The sequence below is a fragment of the Salvelinus fontinalis genome, chromosome 18, assembly GCF_029448725.1.
Source record: "Salvelinus fontinalis isolate EN_2023a chromosome 18, ASM2944872v1, whole genome shotgun sequence".
Taxonomy (NCBI): domain Eukaryota; kingdom Metazoa; phylum Chordata; class Actinopteri; order Salmoniformes; family Salmonidae; genus Salvelinus; species Salvelinus fontinalis.
Window position 1 is genome coordinate 32,199,680 of NC_074682.1, and position 20,922 is coordinate 32,220,601.

Here is a 20,922-nt window from a genome sequence, read left to right on the forward strand (position 1 = left end):
CAACGGGTCAGCAGGGAAGTGGTAGGCCACGCAAGCTCACAGAATGGGACCGCTGAGTGCTGAAGCGCGTAAAAAAATATTCTGTCCTTGGTTGCAACACTCACTACCGAGTTCCAAACTGCCTCTGGAAGCAATGTCAGCACAAGAACTGATCGTTGGGAGCTTCATGAAATGGGTTTCCATTGGCCGAGCAGCCGCACACACGCCCATGATCACCATGGGCCATGCTAAGCATTAGCTGGAGTGGTGTAAAGCTCGCCGCCATTGGACTCTGGAGCAGTGGAAATGCGTTCTCTGGAGTGATGAATCACGCTTCACCATCTGGCAGTCCAACGGACAAATCTGAGTTTGGCGGATGCCAGGAGAACGCTACCTGCCCCAATGCATAGTGCCAACTGTAAAGTGTGGAGGAGGAATAATAATGGTCTGGGGCTGTTTTTCATTTTTCGGGCTATGCCCCTTAACGCTATAGCATACAATGACATTCTAAACGATTCTGTGCTTCCAACTTTGTGGCAACAGTTTGGGGAAGGCCCTTTCCTGTTCCAGGATTACAATGCCTCCGTGCACAAAGTGAGGTCCATATAGAAATGGTTTGTCGAGATCAGTATGGAAGAACTTGACTGGCCTGCACAGAGCCCTGATCTCAACCCCATCGAACACCTTTGGGATGAATTGGAACGCGGACTGCGAGCCAGGCCTAATCGCCCAACATCAGTGCCTGACGTCACCAATGCTCTTGTGGCTGAATGGAAGCAAGTCCCTGCAGCAATGTTCCAACATCTAGTGGAAAGCCTTCCCAGAAGCGTGGAAGCTGTTGTAGCAGCAAAGGGGGGACCAACTCCATATTAATGCAGATGATTTTGGAATGAGATGTTTGACGAGCATAAATATACATATATTTCAGGATGATGTGTATTCCTGGAAATAATCAGAATTCATGTAAACATTACAGTTTTGAAAACATAGCATGTCCAAAAAAAACTGGTCTCTTGGCACAACTTGCCCTGTGTATGGGGTAAGTTGAGCTGCAGGAAAGGATAAGTTAAGCCGCCACAAAATACCAGTCTCAACAGTGAAGAGGCGACTCCGGGATGCTGGCCTTCTAGGCAGAGTTGCAAAGAAAAATCCATATCTCAGACTGGCCAATAAAAAGAAAAGATTAAGATGGGCAAAAGAACACAGAATGCCAGCATCCTGGAGTCGCCTCTTCACTGTTGACGTTGAGACTGGTGTTTTACGGGTACTATTTAATGAAGCTGCCAGTTGAGGACTTGTGAGGCGTCTGTTTCTCCAACTAGACACTCTAATGTACCTGCCCTCTTGCTCAGTTGTGCACCGGGGCCTTCCACTCCTCTTTCTATTCTGGTTAGAGCCAGTTTGCGCTGTTCTGTGAAGGGAGTAGTACACAGCGTTGTACCAGATCTTCAGTTTCTTGCCAATTTCTCACATGAAATAGCCTTCATTTCTCAGAACAAGAATAGACTGATGAGTTTCAGAAGAAAGTTCTTTGTTTCTGGCCATTTTGAGCCTGTAATCAAACCCACAAATCCTGATGCTCCAGATACTTAACTAGTTTAAAGAAGTCCCGTTTTGTTGGTTCTTTAATCAGAACAACAGTTTTCAGCTGTGCTAACATAATTGCAAAGGGTTTTTCTAAGGATCAATTAGCCTTTTAAAATGATAAACTTGGATTAGCTAACACAACGTGCCATTGGAACACAGGAGTGATGCTTGCTGATAATGGGCCTCTGTACACCTATGTAGATATTCCATAAAAAATCTGCCGTTTCCAGCTACAATAGTCATTTACAACATTAACAATATCTACACCTTATTTCTGATCAATTTGATGCTATTTTAATGGACAAAATAGTTTTTTTTAGTTTTAAAAACAAGGACATTTCTAAGTGACCCCAAACTTTTGAACGGTAGTGTGCATTCATTAAAGAATTCGCAACAGACTGTGTGCCCTAAGGCCCATACTCCACTATCACATATCTACAACACAAAATCCATGTATACGTGTGTGTATAGTGCGTATGTTGTCATATGTGTGTATGCATGTGTCTGTGCCTTTGTTTGTGTTGCTTCACAGTCCCCGCTGTTCCATAAGGTGTATTTTTTATTTATTTTTTAAATCTGATTCTACCGCTTACATCAGTTACCTGATGTGGAATAGAGTTCCATGTAGTCATGGCTCTATGTAGTACTGTGTACCTCCCATAGTCTGTTCTGGACTTGGGGACTGTGAAGAGACCTTTGGTGGCATGTCTTGTGGGGTATACATGGGTGTCTGAGCTGTGTGTTAGTAGTTTAAACAGACAGCTCGGTGCTTTCAACATGTCAATACTTATCACAAATACAAGTAGTGATGAAGTCAATATTTCCTCCACTTTGAGCCAGGAGAGATTGACATGCATATTATTAATATTAGCTCTCCGTGTACATTCTAGGGGCAGCCATGCTGCCCTGTTCTGAGCCAATTGCAATTTTCCTAAGTCCTTTTTTGTGGCACCGGACCACACGACTGAACAGTAGTCCAGGTGCGACAACTAGAGAGACTGTAGGACCTGCCTTGTTGACAGTGCTGTCAAGAAGGTAGAGCAGCGCCTTATGGAAATACTTCTCCCCATTTTAGCTACTGTTGTATCAGTATGTTTTGACCATGACAAGCAAGCAGTTTTGTCACCTCAACTTGCTCAATTTCCACATTATTTATTACAATATTTAGTTGAGGTTTAGGGTTTAGTGAATGATTTGTCTCAAATTCAATGCTTTTAGTTTTTAAAATATTTAGGACTAACTTATTCCTTGCCACCCATTCTGAAACGAAGGGTCTGTTTCTATCGTCTAGTCCAGTAACTGTAGATAACACAATAAGAGTGGGTATAGTCTTTGTCTGAATGAATAGCAGTGGGTATAGTCTTTAATCTGGTCTCTTCTCGCTCCTGTAGTGGACATAAGTTCAGCCAGTGAGGACGACCTGGACAGTGAAGACAGCGAGCAAGGCACCTGTGGACACTGTGCCACAACCAGTGAGTATCGCTTAACTCTCTCCGTTTCTTTATTTCCCCCATTGATTCTATTGGTGTGCATTGATGTCATGTATCATACTTGCTCTACCAGCCACCGGTGCTCAGTTCAATGGGTTCTGATGTACTGTATGTTTCTGTCCTATGTTGATGACAAATCAAATTTCTCCTCTTGTGATCAAAAAAGTTTATTCCATTCAATGCTTTAATTTCAGCCTCTAAGGACTGGCAGCACGGAGGCCGGGATAACATCCTCCTGTGTACCACCTGTCGTACCTACTACAACAAACATGGCCGCCTGCCGCCTGGCCCTAAGCCTGCTGACCCTCCCTTCATGTTCAAACCTGTCAAAGAGGAAGAGGAGGGCAACGGGAAGCATGGCATGAGGACGCGACGCAGCAGAACACCGGTAGGCCTGGGAACCGCCCATCTTAGCCCCATCTTGTGTATACCTCCCTTTCTCCCTGTCACCCACACTCCTCTCTCCCTCTCTCTCTTTCTCTACCACCCTCTCTCTCTTTCTCTACCATCCTCTCTCTCTTTCCCTACCATCCTCTCTCTTTCCCTACCACCCTCTCTCTCTTTCCCTACCACCCTCATCATTATCTTTCTCCCTCAAATGTTGTTATAATGTCTTTCAATACTTACTCTAAGTTGTATCTCTCTCCAGTTGTCTTCATTAAGAAGTGGCCACAAGAGGCTGACTGGCTCTCCTACCAGTGAAGACCAGCAGTCCAGTAGCCATCCCTCTCCCGCCCCCAGTGGAGCTAGCTCCACCTCCAACGTATCCAGAACCTCCTGTTTAGAGAAGACTGATAACACAAAGAAGCCTGGCAAGGTACAGTCACACACATATTATTTTTGAAGTTAGGGAAATAAATTTGAATGCAGAGTAATGGTGCATTTGTGAATTTAAGTACACCTAATATCATATACAATCATAACATCTAGTTGTATTTCTGCCATTCAGACCAAGGCTTCCCCTTTGTCCAAATACTTTTTAATGTGTTGTATATTCATGTAGAACTGAATTGAATAAGTTAATTATATTCCTTCCATCTAACAGAAGATAAAGGAAGAGGCGCCCCTACCAAAGAGTACTAAACGTTCCAGGGAGAGTGCAGCCCAGGACCCAGAGGAGCCTGAGAGAACACCAACTAAAAGGACGAAGACACTGCAGGTCAGACAGAGTGTAAGACAATAGGAAAGCAATGACAGCTACAAGGTGCAAGATCAGAGAGAAGCAAAATGATCTAAACCAGCCTGCCTCGTTATTCTTTAGTTAATGTCTTATCTTCCTGCACTGAGCTACATTGTTGGGTGTAACTAGATCTATCCAGTGGCTCTTTTTGGGTAACATTAGCATGATGAGAACCTCCCCTGACCAACAATTCTAACCTTGTCTCCATCCTCCTCTTAGGGTGAACAGGCAGAGTGCCGGTCGGAGGGCGATGGAGAGGCTGAGGCAGAGGGGGGTGAGGTGGAGGAGGAGAGCTGCTCAGACAGCCGCAGTGCCCAGGACGACGGCAGCAGCGACACCAAAGACATCGACCAGGACAACCGCTCCTCCTCCCCCAGCATCCCCAGCCCTCGCCAGGGCAACGAGAGTGACTCCGACTCCTCTGCCCAGCACCTCCAGGGTGCCCACCAGGCAGCAGCAGAGACCGTCAGTGCCCCTGCTGCTGCCCTGGCTGAAACACAGACCCCACAGATTGTTCCTCCACCACAGGTTGCAGGCTCAAACACATCCCTGCCTCCCCAGGGTACCTCTCCCTCTGCAGAGCCTGGCCAGGTACAGGCCCAGGCAACCCCCTCCCCAGAGCCTCCCCAGCCTTCAGCCACCTCTGCTCAGGCTGGTCAGTTAGTTAGCTATCAGACAAGTCCCCTACACAACCGACCCCTACCCCCCTCCTCTCACCCTCTCGCTGGCCCCTCACTCGTCCCTCCTCCACTGGGACAGGCCTTCCATCCTCCAACTCCTGTATTCCAGGGTCCTCTTCCTTCTCCTGGCTCTCTGCCTCCCACCCAGCCCCTGTCCCTCCATGGTGCTCCCACCCAGTGCCCCCACCCCCAGCGACCCCCTCCTCACTTTCCCAGGGAACCCTTCTTCCCCCAGGCCCTCCCCCTCACCTCCGGGCCCCAAATCAAACCACCCCCAACCACACCCATCCCTCCATCTCACAAGCAGCCACCACACCTCTCTTCTTCCCTTGCTCCCCCTTTCCCGCAGATGCCGCCCAACCTGCCCCCTCCTCCGGCACTGAAGCCCCTCAACTCCCTGCCCAACCAGCACCCTCCCGGTGCCCCTCCACCCCCCCTCCAGCTCATGCCCCAGTCCCTGCCCATTCAGCAGGGACTCCCACCCCAGCCTCCCGTGCTCACGCAGCTGCAGAACCTCCCTGGCAGAGGCAGCCACTCCCACTCCCACTCCTCCCACCCCCACTCCTCCCTGCCCTCCTGCTCTGCCCCCTCAGCCTTGCACCCTGTCCTCTCTGCCTCTTCTCCCTCTACCATGGGTCCAGTACCTAGTCTCCAACCCTCCTTCCCCTCCCTGCGCCCCTCGCCCGGAAACCCCATTGTCATTGGAGGGTCACATGTCCAGATTAAAGAGGAGCCATTGGATGAATGTGAGGAGCTTGAGAGTCCGCCCCCTCCACCCAGAAGTCCCTCACCGGAACCTTTGGTTGTCAACATCGCCAGTCATGCCAGCCAATCAGCACGGTACTTACTGCATGACATCACTCCAGACAGTCCTGTAAGATGGGCCTCCTTTACACAGTTAATTGTGGCCATTGTGTTTCTCAAATGTTAACAGATGTTGTTCATTTGAATTACATATGTTCTCAAACAATATTGTTATGTGATTGCTATATTTGCTGTTTGATTCATTTCAGGTTTTTCAAACACCTGGACCGTGGCTACAACTCGTGCTCCAGAACAGACCTGTTCTTCACTCCCCTAGCCTCATCCAAGCTGGCCAAGAAGAGAGAGGAGGCTGTGGAGAGATCCAAGAGAGAGGCTGAGCACAATGCCCGGGAGAGGGAACGAGAGAGGCAGGAAGACAAAAATGCTGTGAGTAATATTCCCTGTTCCTTTTTTTTCTTTGACATAACTGACGTGATATCTATGCATCTCAGCAATGTTATCAATGATATTATTACGTACTAGTACAACAATGTTATCAATTATATTATTACATACTAGTACAACAATGTTATCAATTATATTATTACATACTAGTACAACAATGTTATCAATTATATTATTACATACTAGTACAACAATGTTATCAATTATATTATTACATACTAGTACAACAATGTTATCAATTATATTATTACATACTAGTACAACAATGTTATTAATTATATTATTACATACTAGTACAACAATGTTATTAATTATATTATTACATACTAGTACAACAATGTTATTAATTATATTATTACATACTAGTACAACAATGTTATTAATTATATTATTACATACTAGTACAACAATGTTATTAATTATATTATTACATACTAGTACAACAATGTTATCAATTATATTATTACATACTAGTACAACAATGTTATCAATTATATTATTACATACTAGTACATCAATGTTATCAATGATATTATTACATACTAGTACAACAATGTTATCAATGATATTATTACCAGTGGTGGAAAAAGTACCAAACTGTCATACTTGAGGAAAAGTAAAGATACCTTAATAGAAAATGACTCAAGTAAAAGTCACCCAGTAAAATTGTACTTGAGTAAAAGTCTAAAAGTATTTAGTTTAAAATATACTTAAGTATCAAAAATAAATGTAATTGCAAAAATATACTTAAGTATCAAAAGTAAAATTAAAAGTATAAATCATTTCAAATTCCTTATTTTAAGCAAACCAAATGGCACCATTTTCTTGTTTTTGAATTTTACGGAAAGCCAGGGGCATACTCCAACACTCAGACATAATCTGTGTGTTTAGTGAGTCCGCCAGATCAGAGGCAAAAAAAAAAACTACTAAAGTAGTACTTTAAAGTATTTTTACTTAAGTACTTTACACCACTGATTATTATATACTAGTACAACAATGTTATTAGTTGGATGTTTTGGATACCTGTAGGACTCTATACATTGTTTTCTCGCAAATTTGAACCACCTAAATGAGCCTCTTCCTCTTCCAGAGAGCGTCCAGCTCGTCCCATGACAGCCGTATGAGTGATGTCCAAATATCCGGCCAGGTGCACATGCGCTCCTCCTTCGAGCAGCCCCCCACCAGTGTGGCCGCTGTGCCACCTTACATCGGCCCCGACACCCCGGCCCTGCGCACCCTCAGTGAGTACGCCCGACCCCACGTCATGTCCCCCACCAATCGCAACCACCCCTTCTTCGTGTCCCTGTCCCCCGGGGACCCTCTGCTGGCATACCACATGCCTGGCCTGTACGCCGCCGAGCCCAGCCTGAGAGAGAGGGAGCTCCGTAACCTCCGGGAGAGGGAGCTCCGCGAGAGGATGAAGCCTGGCTTCGAGGTCAAGCCCCCGGAGATGGAGACCATGCATCCATCAGCCAACCCCATGGAGCACTTTGCCAGACATGGAGCCCTGGCCCTGCCGCACATCGCTGGGCCGCCCCACCACCCCTTTGGCCACTTCCACCCGGTCATGCAGAACCACCTGGAGAGGGAGAGGCAGGCACTGGCCCTGGCCGGGCCCCAGATGCGTCCGGAGCTGAGCTACGCTGAGCGACTGACTGCTGAGAGGCTCCATGCTGAGAGGATGGCATCTGTGGCTAACGACCCGGCCGCCAGGCTGCAGATGCTCAACGTCACACCGCATCACCACCAGCACTCCCACATCCACTCACACCTGCACCTACATCAGCAGGACCCACTCAACCAAGGTGAGGGTAAGGACACTTCTATTCAATTATATTCTGTCTTGTTTCATCTTCAGGATATGTGTGTACTGTATATGTGTGTACTGTATGTGTGTACTGTACGCACATTGATTATTGTTTTAAAAACAAGAACAGTTGATTTGTATTATATATATTTTTTTATATTCTTATTTAATGTTGTTTGATAGTCTTAATGTTGAGAGAAGAGGCTGACTCTCCTCACTGTATTACTGTCTACCTACCAGTGTAGTCATCAGTTGATATGTGTGCACTGTTCGTCCCCCTGCCCAATATTAACTGATGTTTATGAAATGTGTTAATTTATATATTGTTTGTTCTCCTGCCTCATTAGATGTGTGTTACTGTCACCCAGGTAATGGGCCCCACCCTCTGGATCCCCTGGCTCCTGGGCCCCGTCTGGCCCGCTTCCCCTTCCCTGGAGGCCCCATCCCCAACCCTCTGCTCAACGACCTGCCCCATGACCATGACATGTTGCGACACCCACTGTTTGGTGAGGAACAATAACATTCACCTTGACTATCTATATGGGAATACACACACCTTCAATTCACTGTATTCAGACTATATTTCTGTGATTGTGAGGTGACTAAGACTCACTGATATTTTGTGCCCCTTGATCAACATCCAAACAGCCTATGCCGCTGTTGCAGGAGCAGGGTACCCCCGTGAGCTCCAGGGGCCCATCCCCCAGATGTCTGCAGCCCACCAGCTCCAGGCAATGCACGCCCAGTCAGCAGAGTTGCAGAGGCTGGCCATGGAGCAGCAGTGGCTACACGGACACCACCACCTACAACACGGGGGGCCTCTGCCTGGACAGGAGGATTACTACAGGTGAGGTGATTACCAACTCTGAACAATAACAACAACAACAGTTTACCTGAACACAGTGCTTTCATTTATGCATTTACTGAAAAATTGAAATCACTAGACAAAGTTGGATCTTGATTATTGATGAGCTAATATTATATCATAAATCAGTAGACAAAAGTGGGATCTTGGTTTATTGATGAACTATTGCACTAACATGAATAAACTCAGCAAAAAAAGAAACGTCCTCTCACTGTCAACTGCAAACTTAACATGTTTAAATATTTGTATGAACATAATAAGATTCAACAACAGACAAACTGAACAAGTTCCACAGACATGTGACTAACAGAAATTGAATAATGTGTCCCTCAAAATCAAAAGTAACAATCAGTATCTGGTGTGGCCACCTGCTGCATTAAGTACTGCAGTGCATCTCCTCCTCATGGACTACACCAGATTTGCCAGTTCGTGCTGTGAGATGTTACCCCACTCTTCCACCAAGGCACCTGCAAGTTCCCGGACATTTCTGGGGGGAATGGCCCTAGTCCTCACCCTTCAATCCAACAGATCCCAGACGTGCTCAAGGGGATTGAGATCCGGGCCATGGCAGAACACTGACATTCCTGTCTTGCAGGAAGTCACGCACAGAACGAGCAGTATGGCTGGTGGCATTGTCATGCTGGAGGGTCATGTCAGGATGAGCCTGCAGGAAGGGTACCACATGAGGGAGGAGGATGTCTTCCCTGTAACGTACAGCGTTGAGATTGCCTGCAATGACATCAAGCTCAGTCCGATGATGCTGTGACATACCGCCCCAGACCATGACGGACCCTACACCTCCAAATAGATCCCGCTCCAGAGTACAGGCCTCGGTGTAACGCTCATTCCATCGACGATAAACGCAAATCCGACCATCACCCCTGGTGAGACAAAACCATGACTTGTCAGTGAAGAGCACTTTTTGCCAGTCCTGTCTGTTCCAGCGACGGTGGGTTTGTGCCCATAGGCGACGTTGTTGCCAGTGATGTCTGGTGAGGTCCTGTCTCTCTCAGCCTATTGCGGACAGTCTGAGCACTGATGGAGGGATTGTGCGTTCCTGGTGTAACTCGGGCAGTTGTTGTTGCCATCCTGTACCTGTCCCGCTGGTGTGATGTACTGATGTACCGATCCTGTGCAGGTGTTGTTACACGTGGTCTGCCACTGCGAGGACGATCAGCTGTCAGTCCTGTCTCCCTGTAGCGCTGTCTTGGGCGTCTCACAGTATGGACATTGCAATTTATTGCACTGGCCACATCTGCAATCCTCATGCCTCCTTGCAGCATGCCTAAGGCACGTTCACGCAGATGAGCAGGGATCCTGGGCATCTTTCTTTTGGTGTTTTTCAGTTAGTAGAGAGGCCTCTTTAGTGTCCTAAGTTTTCATAACTGTGACCTTAATTGCCTACCGTCTGTAAGCTGTTTGCGTCTTAACAACCGTTCCACAGGTGCGTGTTCATTAATTGTATATGGTTCATTGAACAAGCATGGGAAACAGTGTTTAAACACTTTTACAATGAAGATCTGTGAAGGTATTTGGATTTTTACAAATTCTTTGAAAGACAGGGTCCTGAAAAAGGGATGTTTCTTTTTTTGCTGAGTTTAGTTTATTAATGTTATTTTCCTCCACAGCCGTCTGAAGAAAGAAGGTGACAAACCATCGTGAGACACCTGACGATGTGAGTCACCATGGAAATGCATAAAGAGATAGTAATGCTGTGTACTTTTGAAATACATTATGTGACAACTAATCTTAGTTGATCTTTTTTTTTTATTAGTCTAAATGTAATTGAGAGTTAAGAATCTTTGTGGCTCATAAGGCTTGTTTCTGCTCAGCACTTAAAGGGGTAGTTTACTCCCAAATCATCAAAAGTTTGTGAGAGTATTTCATATCTCAATAATGGTCTGTTATAAAAGATTAGCATAGTTTCAGTTCCATGCCATTTTTTGTCTAAAAACGTTACACATTTTTCCACTTAATATGGATTTTGTAGCTTTTAGATTTCTCCTAGTGCAATATAGCGGGCAGGATCTACACAATAGATGGTGTGGAATATAGCTCACCTTTGAAGTTATGAAAACATCTGACAAACTTTGATTAGGGGGTGACTATCCTTTTACTTTCTAAACAGTCTGACTGATCTCCTTGTACAGAATGACATTTAATATTATATGTTTGGATGATTGACTGTAATAACCTTGCATGCCTGTTTCCCTTCGATTTTCATCAGAACTTAGAGTAGCGTTGCTAATGTGTGATTAGACAACAAAAAAAGCATAGTAGATTAATTTTATTCTATATCTGCAAAATATTTGTCTAAACCCTAAAGTTTTATATATTTCAAGATGTTTTCACAATTTAACCTACGTCTGACACATACAGTAACATTTTTTAGATTGTAAATAATACATGTTCAATATTCTATATTATTAACTATTATGAATATTAGTGAATTCTTGACTTGGAAGCTGGCACAATAAAGTTACATTATTTAGCTATACACACACAGAGTATATAGCGTTGTAAAGTGAGTTAACACAGACAATTATAAATTGGAGTATCACTATTGTCACCCCTGACATAAAACGGTATTTAGAACAGTGGATCCAGATAGTAATATTGTTTTGGTTAGACAAAACAGAAAAAGCATTTAAACCTTGGCATCTCTACCATGGACAAACCCTGTTTGAATATTTATGTGAAATAATATGGAAAAACAAAGTGTATGCATTGCATATTTATTTGAATAAATAACTCTGCAATAACATGATAAAATGTATTGTTCAAACTATACCCTCAATGTATGGATGGATGGACCTTTTGGGGAATTGTTTATGTGGTAACAGTAATAGGCCAATAGGGGGCAATCCTCACCCTTCCTTAGTGAAACTGTTGTTTCAGTAGGATCACTTTCGAATCAATCAGATCAAGCGTTAACCGGCGGTGTCTGTGGTATAGCTGCTTTGGAGCTGTCAAATCGGTGAGCAGCTGCTCTTGATCATTGTCACGAAGCCACACCCATCCTACTCGCGTTTGAATTTCAGAACGAGAAAGTGAAGGCTATAAAGAAATAATGACGCTCAAATTTAAAATCATTAAACAAAATAATGAGGGTTTCTATCAGCCTAATCGAGGTGTAGATTACATTCCAGTGTTCGAACTTGAAAACAAGGCTGCATGGGATTTCTCTTCATGCGACTTTGTGCATTTTCCAATGGCAAAGGTATAATTCCAGGAGCCGCTTGTGGATTTGACCGCTCTAACACAGTTCAATCTCTGACACCGCCAAAACAATCGCTATGCGGGTGTCAGCTAAAGTGGATCTGATTGAATAGAGTCCCTAGTCCCAAGCATATGGGACTCTAGACCCCACATTCAGACCTGTGCAATAATAAATGGAGACTGAGTCAAAGAGATGTATGGTAAGTTGAATTGCTTAACAATGACAAATAGCTTCTTGAAGTTATTCAATCAATTTACATACAACACCATACTGTATATTATAGAGGTTCATTAAACTTGTCTAAGGTGAAAAGTGCTAGTGTTGCTCTTGATATTGATTTCACATTTGTCAAATATGGCAGATATTATTTGGCCTTTCTTTCCACTGCTGATAAAACCATTCAGAGCCTTGCATAGACCATGTTAACATTAGCCTTTAATAATCATGCAGAATAATGATGAAATACATTGTTACTTTAATAGGTGCACAATATGATATTTTGTTTTGTAAACGACAGAGCCCTTGGTGGAAATGTAATTGATCTTATGGTAATTTACTACAGCTGAATGATTTGTTTGGGCTGACCATCATTTAGATAATTAATTAATTACACAACAACAAGCACATAACAAATTGTATCAATTCTTTCAATTGGACTTAAAACTCCAATGTTTTTCTTTTCACTCAACGTAACGCTTTGGAAGTACAATCCGTCATGCAAGTCATGACATGTACAACATACACAACATGACCAGAAGTATGTGGGCAACTGCTCGTCAAACATCTCATTACAAACTCATGGGCATTAATGACTTGGGCTCCCCTTTGCTGCTATAACAGGCTCCACTCTTCTGGCAAGGCTTTCCACAAGGTGTCGGAACATTGCTGCTGAGACTTGCTTCCATTTAGCCACAAGCATTAGTGAGGTCGGGCACTGATGTTGGGCGATCAGCCCTGGCTCACAGTCTGCGTTCCAATTCATCCCAAATGTGTTCGACGGGGTTGAGGTCAGGGCTCTGTGCAGGCCAGTGAAATTCTTTCACACCGATCTCGACAAACCCATTTCTGTATGGATCTCGCTTTGTGAACGGGGGCATTGCCATGCTGAAACAGGAAAGGGCCTTCCCCAAACTTTTGCCACAAAGTTGAAAGCACAGAATCGTCTAGAATGCCATTATATGCTGTAGTGTTACGATTTTCCTTCACTGGAACTAAGGGGCCTAGCCCGAACCATGAAAAACAGCCCCAGACCATTATTCCTCCTTCACCTAACTTTACAGTTGGCACTATGAATTGCGGCAGGTAGCGTTCTCCTGGCATCCGCCAAACCCAGATTCATCCGCCAGACTGCCAAATGGTGAAGCGTGATTCATCACTCCAGAGAACGCGTTTCCACTGCTCCAGAGTCCAATGGTGGCGAGCTTTACACTTGGCATTGCACATGGTGATCATGGGCTGCTCGGCCATGGAAACCCATTTCATGAAGCTCCCGACTAACAGTTTTTGTGCTGATGTTGCTTCCAGAGGCAGTTTGGAACTCGGTAGTGAGTGTGCCACCGAGGACAGACGATTTTTACGCGCTTCAGCACTCGGCGGGCCCGTTCTGTGAGCTTGTGTGGCCTACCACTTCACGGCTAAACTGTTGTTGTTCCTAGACATTTACACTTCACAATAACAGCACTTTCAGTTGACCGGGGCAGCTCTAGCAGGGCGGAAATTTGACGAACTGACTTCTGTCGGTAAGATGACATCCTATGATGGTGCCACGTTGAAAGTCACTGAGCACTTCAGTAAGGCCATTCTACTGCCAATGTTTGTCTATGGAGATTGCATGACTGTGTGCTCGATTTTATACATCTGTCAGCAACGGGTATGGCTGAAATAGCCGAATCCACAAATTTGAAGGGGTGTCCACATACTTTTCTATATATAGTGTATTTGATATGATCTTTGCATAGAAGTGGCCTACACTATGTTTGCTGACCATGTACATTCACATCATTTTTTTAATCCCTTTTACATGCACACAATATTTTACAAAGTTCTGCCATTTGCATGCATGACAAAGCAAAGGCATGGGTGTGGCTTCTCTCCAAGCATTAACATAAACCTACCTGCTTGACTGACATCTTTGACTTACACTTAACCCTGACAAATACATTTTCTCCACATAGACTTTCTACATTCAAATGGCATTGATTTTACTTTGCACATTTATCAAAAATAGGCTCTCTGATTGCCTTCCAAATGTTCTTGATAAAACTAAATAACTGAAATGCTGACTGAATTAAATCACAACAAATGCATTTTACATGAACCAAATACTCTGTTTTACACACATGAAGACACCACATAGTCATGCTTACCATGTTGTTTGTGTGTCCTGGCTAAATTCCCAATCTGGCCCTCAAACCATCCTGGTCACCTAATAATCCCCAGTTTACAATTGGCTCATTCATCCCCCTCTCCCCTGTAACTATTCCCCAGGTCGTTGCTGCAAATGAGAACGTGTTCTCAGTCAACTTACCTGGTAAAATAACGGTAAAATAAAATTAAATAAAAAATGTTGCTGTAAAGCGACATCGACATACTGTACAGTCTAATCGTCTCTATGGTCCTCTGTTATCACAGAAAAATGTTAGCCCTGCTATGTAGTTGTGTTTAACGGAATCTGAGAAATGTTTGCACACTGAACATATGATCACTAAATTATAACATATCTCACTGTCAAAACATATATAATTGACCAGCTCAAGCTTCCCGTTGAGTAAAACATTAGGGGCCGGTGTCCCAGACTCAGATTAAGCCTAGTCCTGGACTAAAAAGCACTTTCAGTGGAGATTCTCCATTAAGCTTGCTTTTTAGTCCAGGACTAGGCTTAATCTGTATCCGGAAAACCACCCCATGTGGATTAGAATACTTGTGAACTTTACTACTACTGTACTGCCAGTAAACACTATGTTATGATATGGCAATTACTACTGTAATTGAGATATAAATGGTTGTTAGTGTTACTTCGTTGTATGAAACTGTTGACACTGCTATGGCCCCAAGTGAAAATGTCTGGAAACGTTCCCCTAGAAGCAATAGCTACATATCATGCCTCGTCCTCAGTTGAATCATTCAGGTCTTCAGCTTCCCTTCTCTTCACCACATATCATCAAAGGTACTGGATGGCAGATATGGTACTCACATTTGCCAGCAGAGCTGAACAATAGTTCAGAGAGAGTTATTTACAGTCTTTTGAATCTGTCCCACAATTATACTAGCCTGGTCTCAGTTCTGTTTGTCCTGGCATGGCAGGAGTTGGCAGGAGCAGAAACATACTGGCATCCTGGCTACAATTATACATGTGTTGTTGAAGACATACAGTGTCAACTTATCTATATGCAATTTCTATACATAAGAAAATAATAAATACACAAAAAAAGTATTAAAAAAACAATGAGCGCTGGACTGTCATTCACGGTCACAAACCAGCGCTCTCTCTCTCCCCTTGGCACCTTTATGGCGTCCCTCTTGCATAATATAACTGTTTCGGTGTGGCAGACCAGCTGCTCCTGGGTGACATTTTGTCCTGGATACAGGTCCTGGGGTGGCAGTGGCACAGTGAGGGGTGTTGAGATGGCATTTAATATACCAGTGCCACCTTCTCTTGACAGCTCTCCATCGAATCCTTTGATATATGAGACATCACAGGCTCCAGAGGGGTCCCTGTTAGCTATGCACCTGTTACTAGAAGATTCTGGAACTGAACCCAGATCATTTGTTTCATCCTGGTTCCTTGAGATCTCCTCTGATCAATCAATCAATCAATTTTATTTTATATAGCCCTTCGTACATCAGATAATATCTCGAAGTGCTGTACAGAAACCCAGCCTAAAACCCCAAACAGCTAGAATGCAGGTGTAGAAGCACGGTGGCTAGGAAAAACTCCCTAGAAAGGCCAAAACCTAGGAAGAAACCTAGAGAGGAACCAGGCTATGAGGGGTGGCCAGTCCTCTTCTGGCTGTGCCGGGTGGAGATTATAACAGAACTATGCCAAGATGTTCAAAAATGTTCATAAGTGACAAGCATGGTCAAATAATAATCAGGAATAAATCTCAGTTGGCTTTTCATAGCCGATCATTAAGAGTTGAAAACAGCAGGTCTGGGACAGGTAGGGGTTCCATAACCGCAGGCAGAAGAGTTGAAACTGGAATAGCAGCAAGGCCGGGCGGACTGGGGGCAGCAAGGAGTCACCACGGCCGGTAGTCCCGACGTATGGTCCTAGGGCTCAGGTCCTCCGAGAGAAAGAGAGGAGAAAATTAGAGAGCCAAGATTTTCAAAATGTTCATAAATGACAAGCATGGTCAAATAATAATCAGGAATAAATCTCAGTTGGCTTTTCGTAGCCGATCATTAAGAGTTGAAAACAGCAGGTCTGGGACAGGTAGGGGTTTCGTAACCGCAGGCAGAAACAGTTGAAACTGGAATAGCAGCAAGGCCGGGCGGACTGGGGACAGCAAGGTGTCAGCATGCCCGGTAGTCCTGACGTATGGTCCTAGGGCTCAGGTTCTCAGAGAGAAAGAGAGAACGAGAGAATTAGAGAGAGCATCCTTAAATTCACACAGGACACTGGATAAGACAGGAGAAGTACTCCAGGTATAACCAACTGACCCTAGCCCCCCGACACAAACTACTGCAGCATAAATACTGGAGGCTGAGACAGGAGCGGTCAGGAGACACTGTGGCCCCATCCGAAGAAACCCCCGGACAGGGCCAAACAGGAAGGATATAACCCCACCCACTCTGCCAAAGCACAGCCCCCACACCACTAGAGGGATATCCTCAACCACCAACTTACAATCCTGAGACAAGGCCGAGTATAGCCCACAAAAGTCTCCACCACAGCGCCAACCCAGACAGGAAGTTCACGTCAGTAACTCAACCCACTCAAGTGACGCACCCCTCCTAGGGACGGCATGAAAGAGCACCAGCAAGCCAGTGACTCAGCCCCAGTAACAGGGTTAGAGGCAGAGAATCCCAGTGGAGAGAGGGGAACCGGCCCTGGAGAGACAGCAAGGGCGGTTCGTTGCTCCAGAGCCTTTCCGTTCACCTTCACACTCCTGGGCCAGCCTACACTCAATCATATGACCTACTGAAGAGATAAGTCTTCAGTAAAGACTTAAAGGTTGAGACCGAGTCTGCGTCTCTCACATGGGTAGGCAGACTGTTCCATAAAAATGGAGATCTATAGGAGAAAGCCCTGCCTCCAGCTGTTTGCTTAGAAATTTTAGGGACAATTAGGAGGCCTGCGTCTTGTGACCGTAGCGTACGTGTAGGTATGTACGGCAGGACCAACTCGGAAAGATAGGTAGGAGCAAGCCCATGTAACGCTTTATAGGTTAACAGTAAAACCTTGAAATCAGCCCTTGCCTTAACAGGAAGCCAGTGTAGGGAAGCTAGCACTGGAGTAATATGATCAAATTTCTTGGTTCTAGTCAGGATTCTAGCAGCCGTATTTAGCACTAACTGAAGTTTATTTAGTGCTTTATCCGGGTAGCCGGAAAGTAGAGCATTGCAGTAGTCTAACCTAGAAGTAACAAATGCATGGATTAATTTTTCTGCATCATTTTTGGACAGAAAATTTCTGATTTTTGCAATGTTACGTAGATGGAAAAAAGCTGTCCTTGAAACAGTCTTGATATGTTCATCAAAAGAGAGATCAGGGTCAAGAGTAACGCCGAGGTCCTTCACAGTTTTATTTGAGACGACTTTACAACCATCAAGATGAATTGTCAGATTTAACAGAAGATCTCTTTGTTTCTTGGGACCTAGAACAAGCATCTCTGTTTTGTCCGAGTTTAAAAGTAGAAAGTTTTCAGCCATCCACTTCCTTATGTCTGAAACACAGGCTTCTAGCGAGGGCAATTTTGGGGCTTCACCATGTTTCATTGAAATGTACAGCTGTGTGTCATCCGCATAGCAGTGAAAGTTAACATTATGTTTTCGAATAACATCCCCAAGAGGTAAAATATATAGTGAAAAAGATAGTGGTCCTAAAACGGAACCTTGAGGAACACCGAAATGTACAGTTGATTTGTCAGAGGACAGACCATTCACAGAGACAAACTGATATCTTTCCGACAGGTAAGATCTAAACCAGGCCAGAACTTGTCCGTGTAGACCAATTTGGGTTTCCAGTCTCTCCAAAAGAATGTGGTGATCGATGGTGTCAAAGGCAGCACTAAGGTCTAGTAGCACGAGGACAGATGCAGAGCCTCGGTCTGACGCCATTAAAAGGTCATTTACCACCTTCACAAGTGCAGTCTCAGTGCTATGATGGGGTCTAAAACCAGACTGAAGCATTTCGTATACATTGTTTGTCTTCAGAAAGGCAGTGAGTTGCTGCGCAACAGCTTTTTCTAAAATTTTTGAGAGGAATGGAAGATTCGATATAGGCCGATAGTTTTTTATATTTTCCGGGTCAAGGTTTGGCTTTTTCAAGAGAGGCTTTATCACTGCCACTTTTAGTGAGTTTGGTACACATCCGGTGGATAGAGAGCTGTTTATTATGTTCAACATAGGAGGGCCAAGCACAGGAAGCAGCTCCTTCAGCAGTTTAGTAGGAATAGGATCCAGTATGCAGCTTGAAGGTTTAGAGGCCATGATTATTTTCATCATTGTGTCGAGATATAGTACTAAAACACTTAAGTGTCTCTCCCGATCCCAGGCCCTCGCAGAGCTGTGCAGATCCAGGACAGCTAAGCCCTGGAGGAATACGCAGATTCAAAGAGGAGTCCGTAATTTGCTTTCTAATGGTCATGATCTTTTCCTCAAAGAAGTTCATGAATTTATTACTGCTGAAGTGAAAGCCATCCTCTCTTGGGGAATGCTGCTTTTTAGTTAGCTTTGCAACAGTATCAAAAATAAATTTTGGATTGTTCTTATTTTCCTCGATTAAGTTGGAAAAGTAGGATGATCGAGCAGCAGTGAGGGCTCTTCGGTACTGCACGGTACTGTCTTTCCAAGCCAGTCGGAAGACTTCCAGTTTTGTGTGGCGCCATTTCCGTTCCAATTTCCTGGAAGCTTGCTTCAAAGCTCGGGTATTTTCTGTATACCAGGGAGCTAGTTTCTTATGACAAATGTTTTTCGTTTTTAGGGGTGCAACTGCATCTAGGGTATTGCGCAAGGTTAAATTGAGTTCCTCAGTTAAGTGGTTAACTGATTTTTGTCCTCTGACGTCCTTGGGTAGGCAGAAGGAGTCTGGAAGGGCATCACGGAATTTTTGTGTTGTCTGAGAATTTATAGCACGACTTTTGATGCTCCTTGGTTGGGGTCTGAGCAGATTATTTGTTGCGATTGCAAACGTAATAAAATGGTGGTCCGATAGTCCAGGATTATGTGGAAAAACATTAAGATCTACAACATTTATTCCATGGGACAAAACTAGGTCCAGAGTATGACTGTGGCAGTGAGTAGGTCCAGAGACATGTTGGACAAAACCCACTGAGTCGATGATGGCTCCGAAAGACTTTTGGAGTGGGTCTGTGGACTTCTCCATGTGAATATATTAAAATCACCAAAAATTAGAATATGATCTGCTATGACTACAAGGTCTGATAGGAATTCAGGAAACTCAGAGAGGAACGCTGTATATGGCCCAGGAGGCCTGTAAACAGTAGCTATAAAAAGTGATTGAGTAGGCTGCATAGATTTCATGACTAGAAGCTCAAAAGACGAAAACGCCATTTTTTTTTTTTTGTAAATTGAAATTTGCTATCGTAGATGTTAGCAACACCTCCGCCTTTGCGGGATGCACGGGGGATATGGTCACTAGTGTAACCAGGAGGTGAGGCCTCATTTAACACAGTAAATTCATCAGGCTTAAGCCATGTTTCAGTCAGGCCAATCACATCAAGATTATGATCAGTGATTAGTTCATTGACTATGACTGCCTTTGAAGTGAGGGATCTAACATTAAGTAACCCTATTTTGAGATGTGAGGTATCACGATCTCTTTCAATAATGGCAGGAATGGAGGAGGTCTTTATCCTAGTAAGATTGCTAAGGCGAACACCGCCATGTTTAGTTTTGCCCAACCTAGGTCGAGGCACAGACACAGTCTCAATGGGTATGGCTGAGCTGACTACACTGACTGTGCTATTGGCAGACTCCACTAAGCTGGCAGGTTGGCTAACAGCCTGCTGCCTGGCCTGCACCCTATTTCATTGTGGGGCTAAAGGAGTTAGAGCCCTATCTATGTTGGTAGATAAGATGAGAGCACCCCTCCAGGTAGGATGGAGTCCGTCACTCCTTAGCAGGTCAGGCTTGGTCCTGTTTGTGGGTGAGTCCCAGAAAGAGGGCCAATTATCTACAAATTCTATCTTTTGGGAGGGGCAGAAAACAGTTTTCAACCAGCGATTGAGTGCTGAGACTCTGCTGTAGAGCTCGTCACTCCCCCTAACTGGGAGGGGGCCAGAGACAATTACTCGATGCCGACACATCTTTCTAGCTGATTTACACGCTGAAGCTATGTTGCACTTGGTGACCTCTGACTGTTTCATCCTAACATCGTTGGTGCCGACGTGGATAACAATATCTCTATACTCTCTACACTCGCCAGATTTAGCTTTAGCCAGCACCATTTTAAGATTAGCCTTAACGTCGGTAGCCCTGCCCCCTGGTAAACAGTGTATGATCGCTGGGTGATTCGTTTTAAGTCTAATACTGCGGGTAATGGAGTCGCCAATGACTAGGGTTTTCAATTTGTCAGAGCTAACGGTGGGAGCCTTCGGCGTCTCAGACCCCGTAACGGGAGGAGTAGAGACAAGAGAAGACTCAGACTCCGACTCGCTACATAATGGGGAAAACCGGTTGAAAGTTTCTGTCGGCTGAATGAGCGACACCGGTTGAGCATTCC

At 44.6% G+C, this 20,922-nt stretch overlaps 1 protein-coding gene across 10 annotated transcripts in view; it reads left to right on the forward strand.

The window, feature by feature from the left end:
- The window catches only part of LOC129815309 (arginine-glutamic acid dipeptide repeats protein-like), a 56,095-nt gene that overhangs the window by 6,294 nt on the left and 28,879 nt on the right, over positions 1–20,922 (forward strand). For 3 of the 10 annotated variants that reach the window (XM_055868999.1, XM_055868998.1, XM_055868990.1), the window contains exons 8-17: positions 2,958–3,038; positions 3,251–3,444; positions 3,706–3,873; positions 4,102–4,227; positions 4,456–5,756; positions 5,930–6,107; positions 7,216–7,936; positions 8,280–8,438; positions 8,581–8,779; positions 10,426–11,569. In XM_055868999.1, the coding sequence (XP_055724974.1) occupies positions 2,958–3,038; positions 3,251–3,444; positions 3,706–3,873; positions 4,102–4,227; positions 4,456–5,756; positions 5,930–6,107; positions 7,216–7,936; positions 8,280–8,438; positions 8,581–8,779; positions 10,426–10,459 (3,161 nt within the window). In that variant the 3' untranslated portion in view covers positions 10,460–11,569. Of the gene's footprint in view, positions 1–2,957; positions 3,039–3,250; positions 3,445–3,705; positions 3,874–4,101; positions 4,228–4,455; positions 5,757–5,929; positions 6,108–7,215; positions 7,937–8,279; positions 8,439–8,580; positions 8,785–10,425; positions 11,570–20,922 lie in introns of those variants that run through there. The other 7 variants (XM_055868997.1, XM_055868991.1, XM_055868996.1 and 4 more) reach the window with 7 other exon arrangements.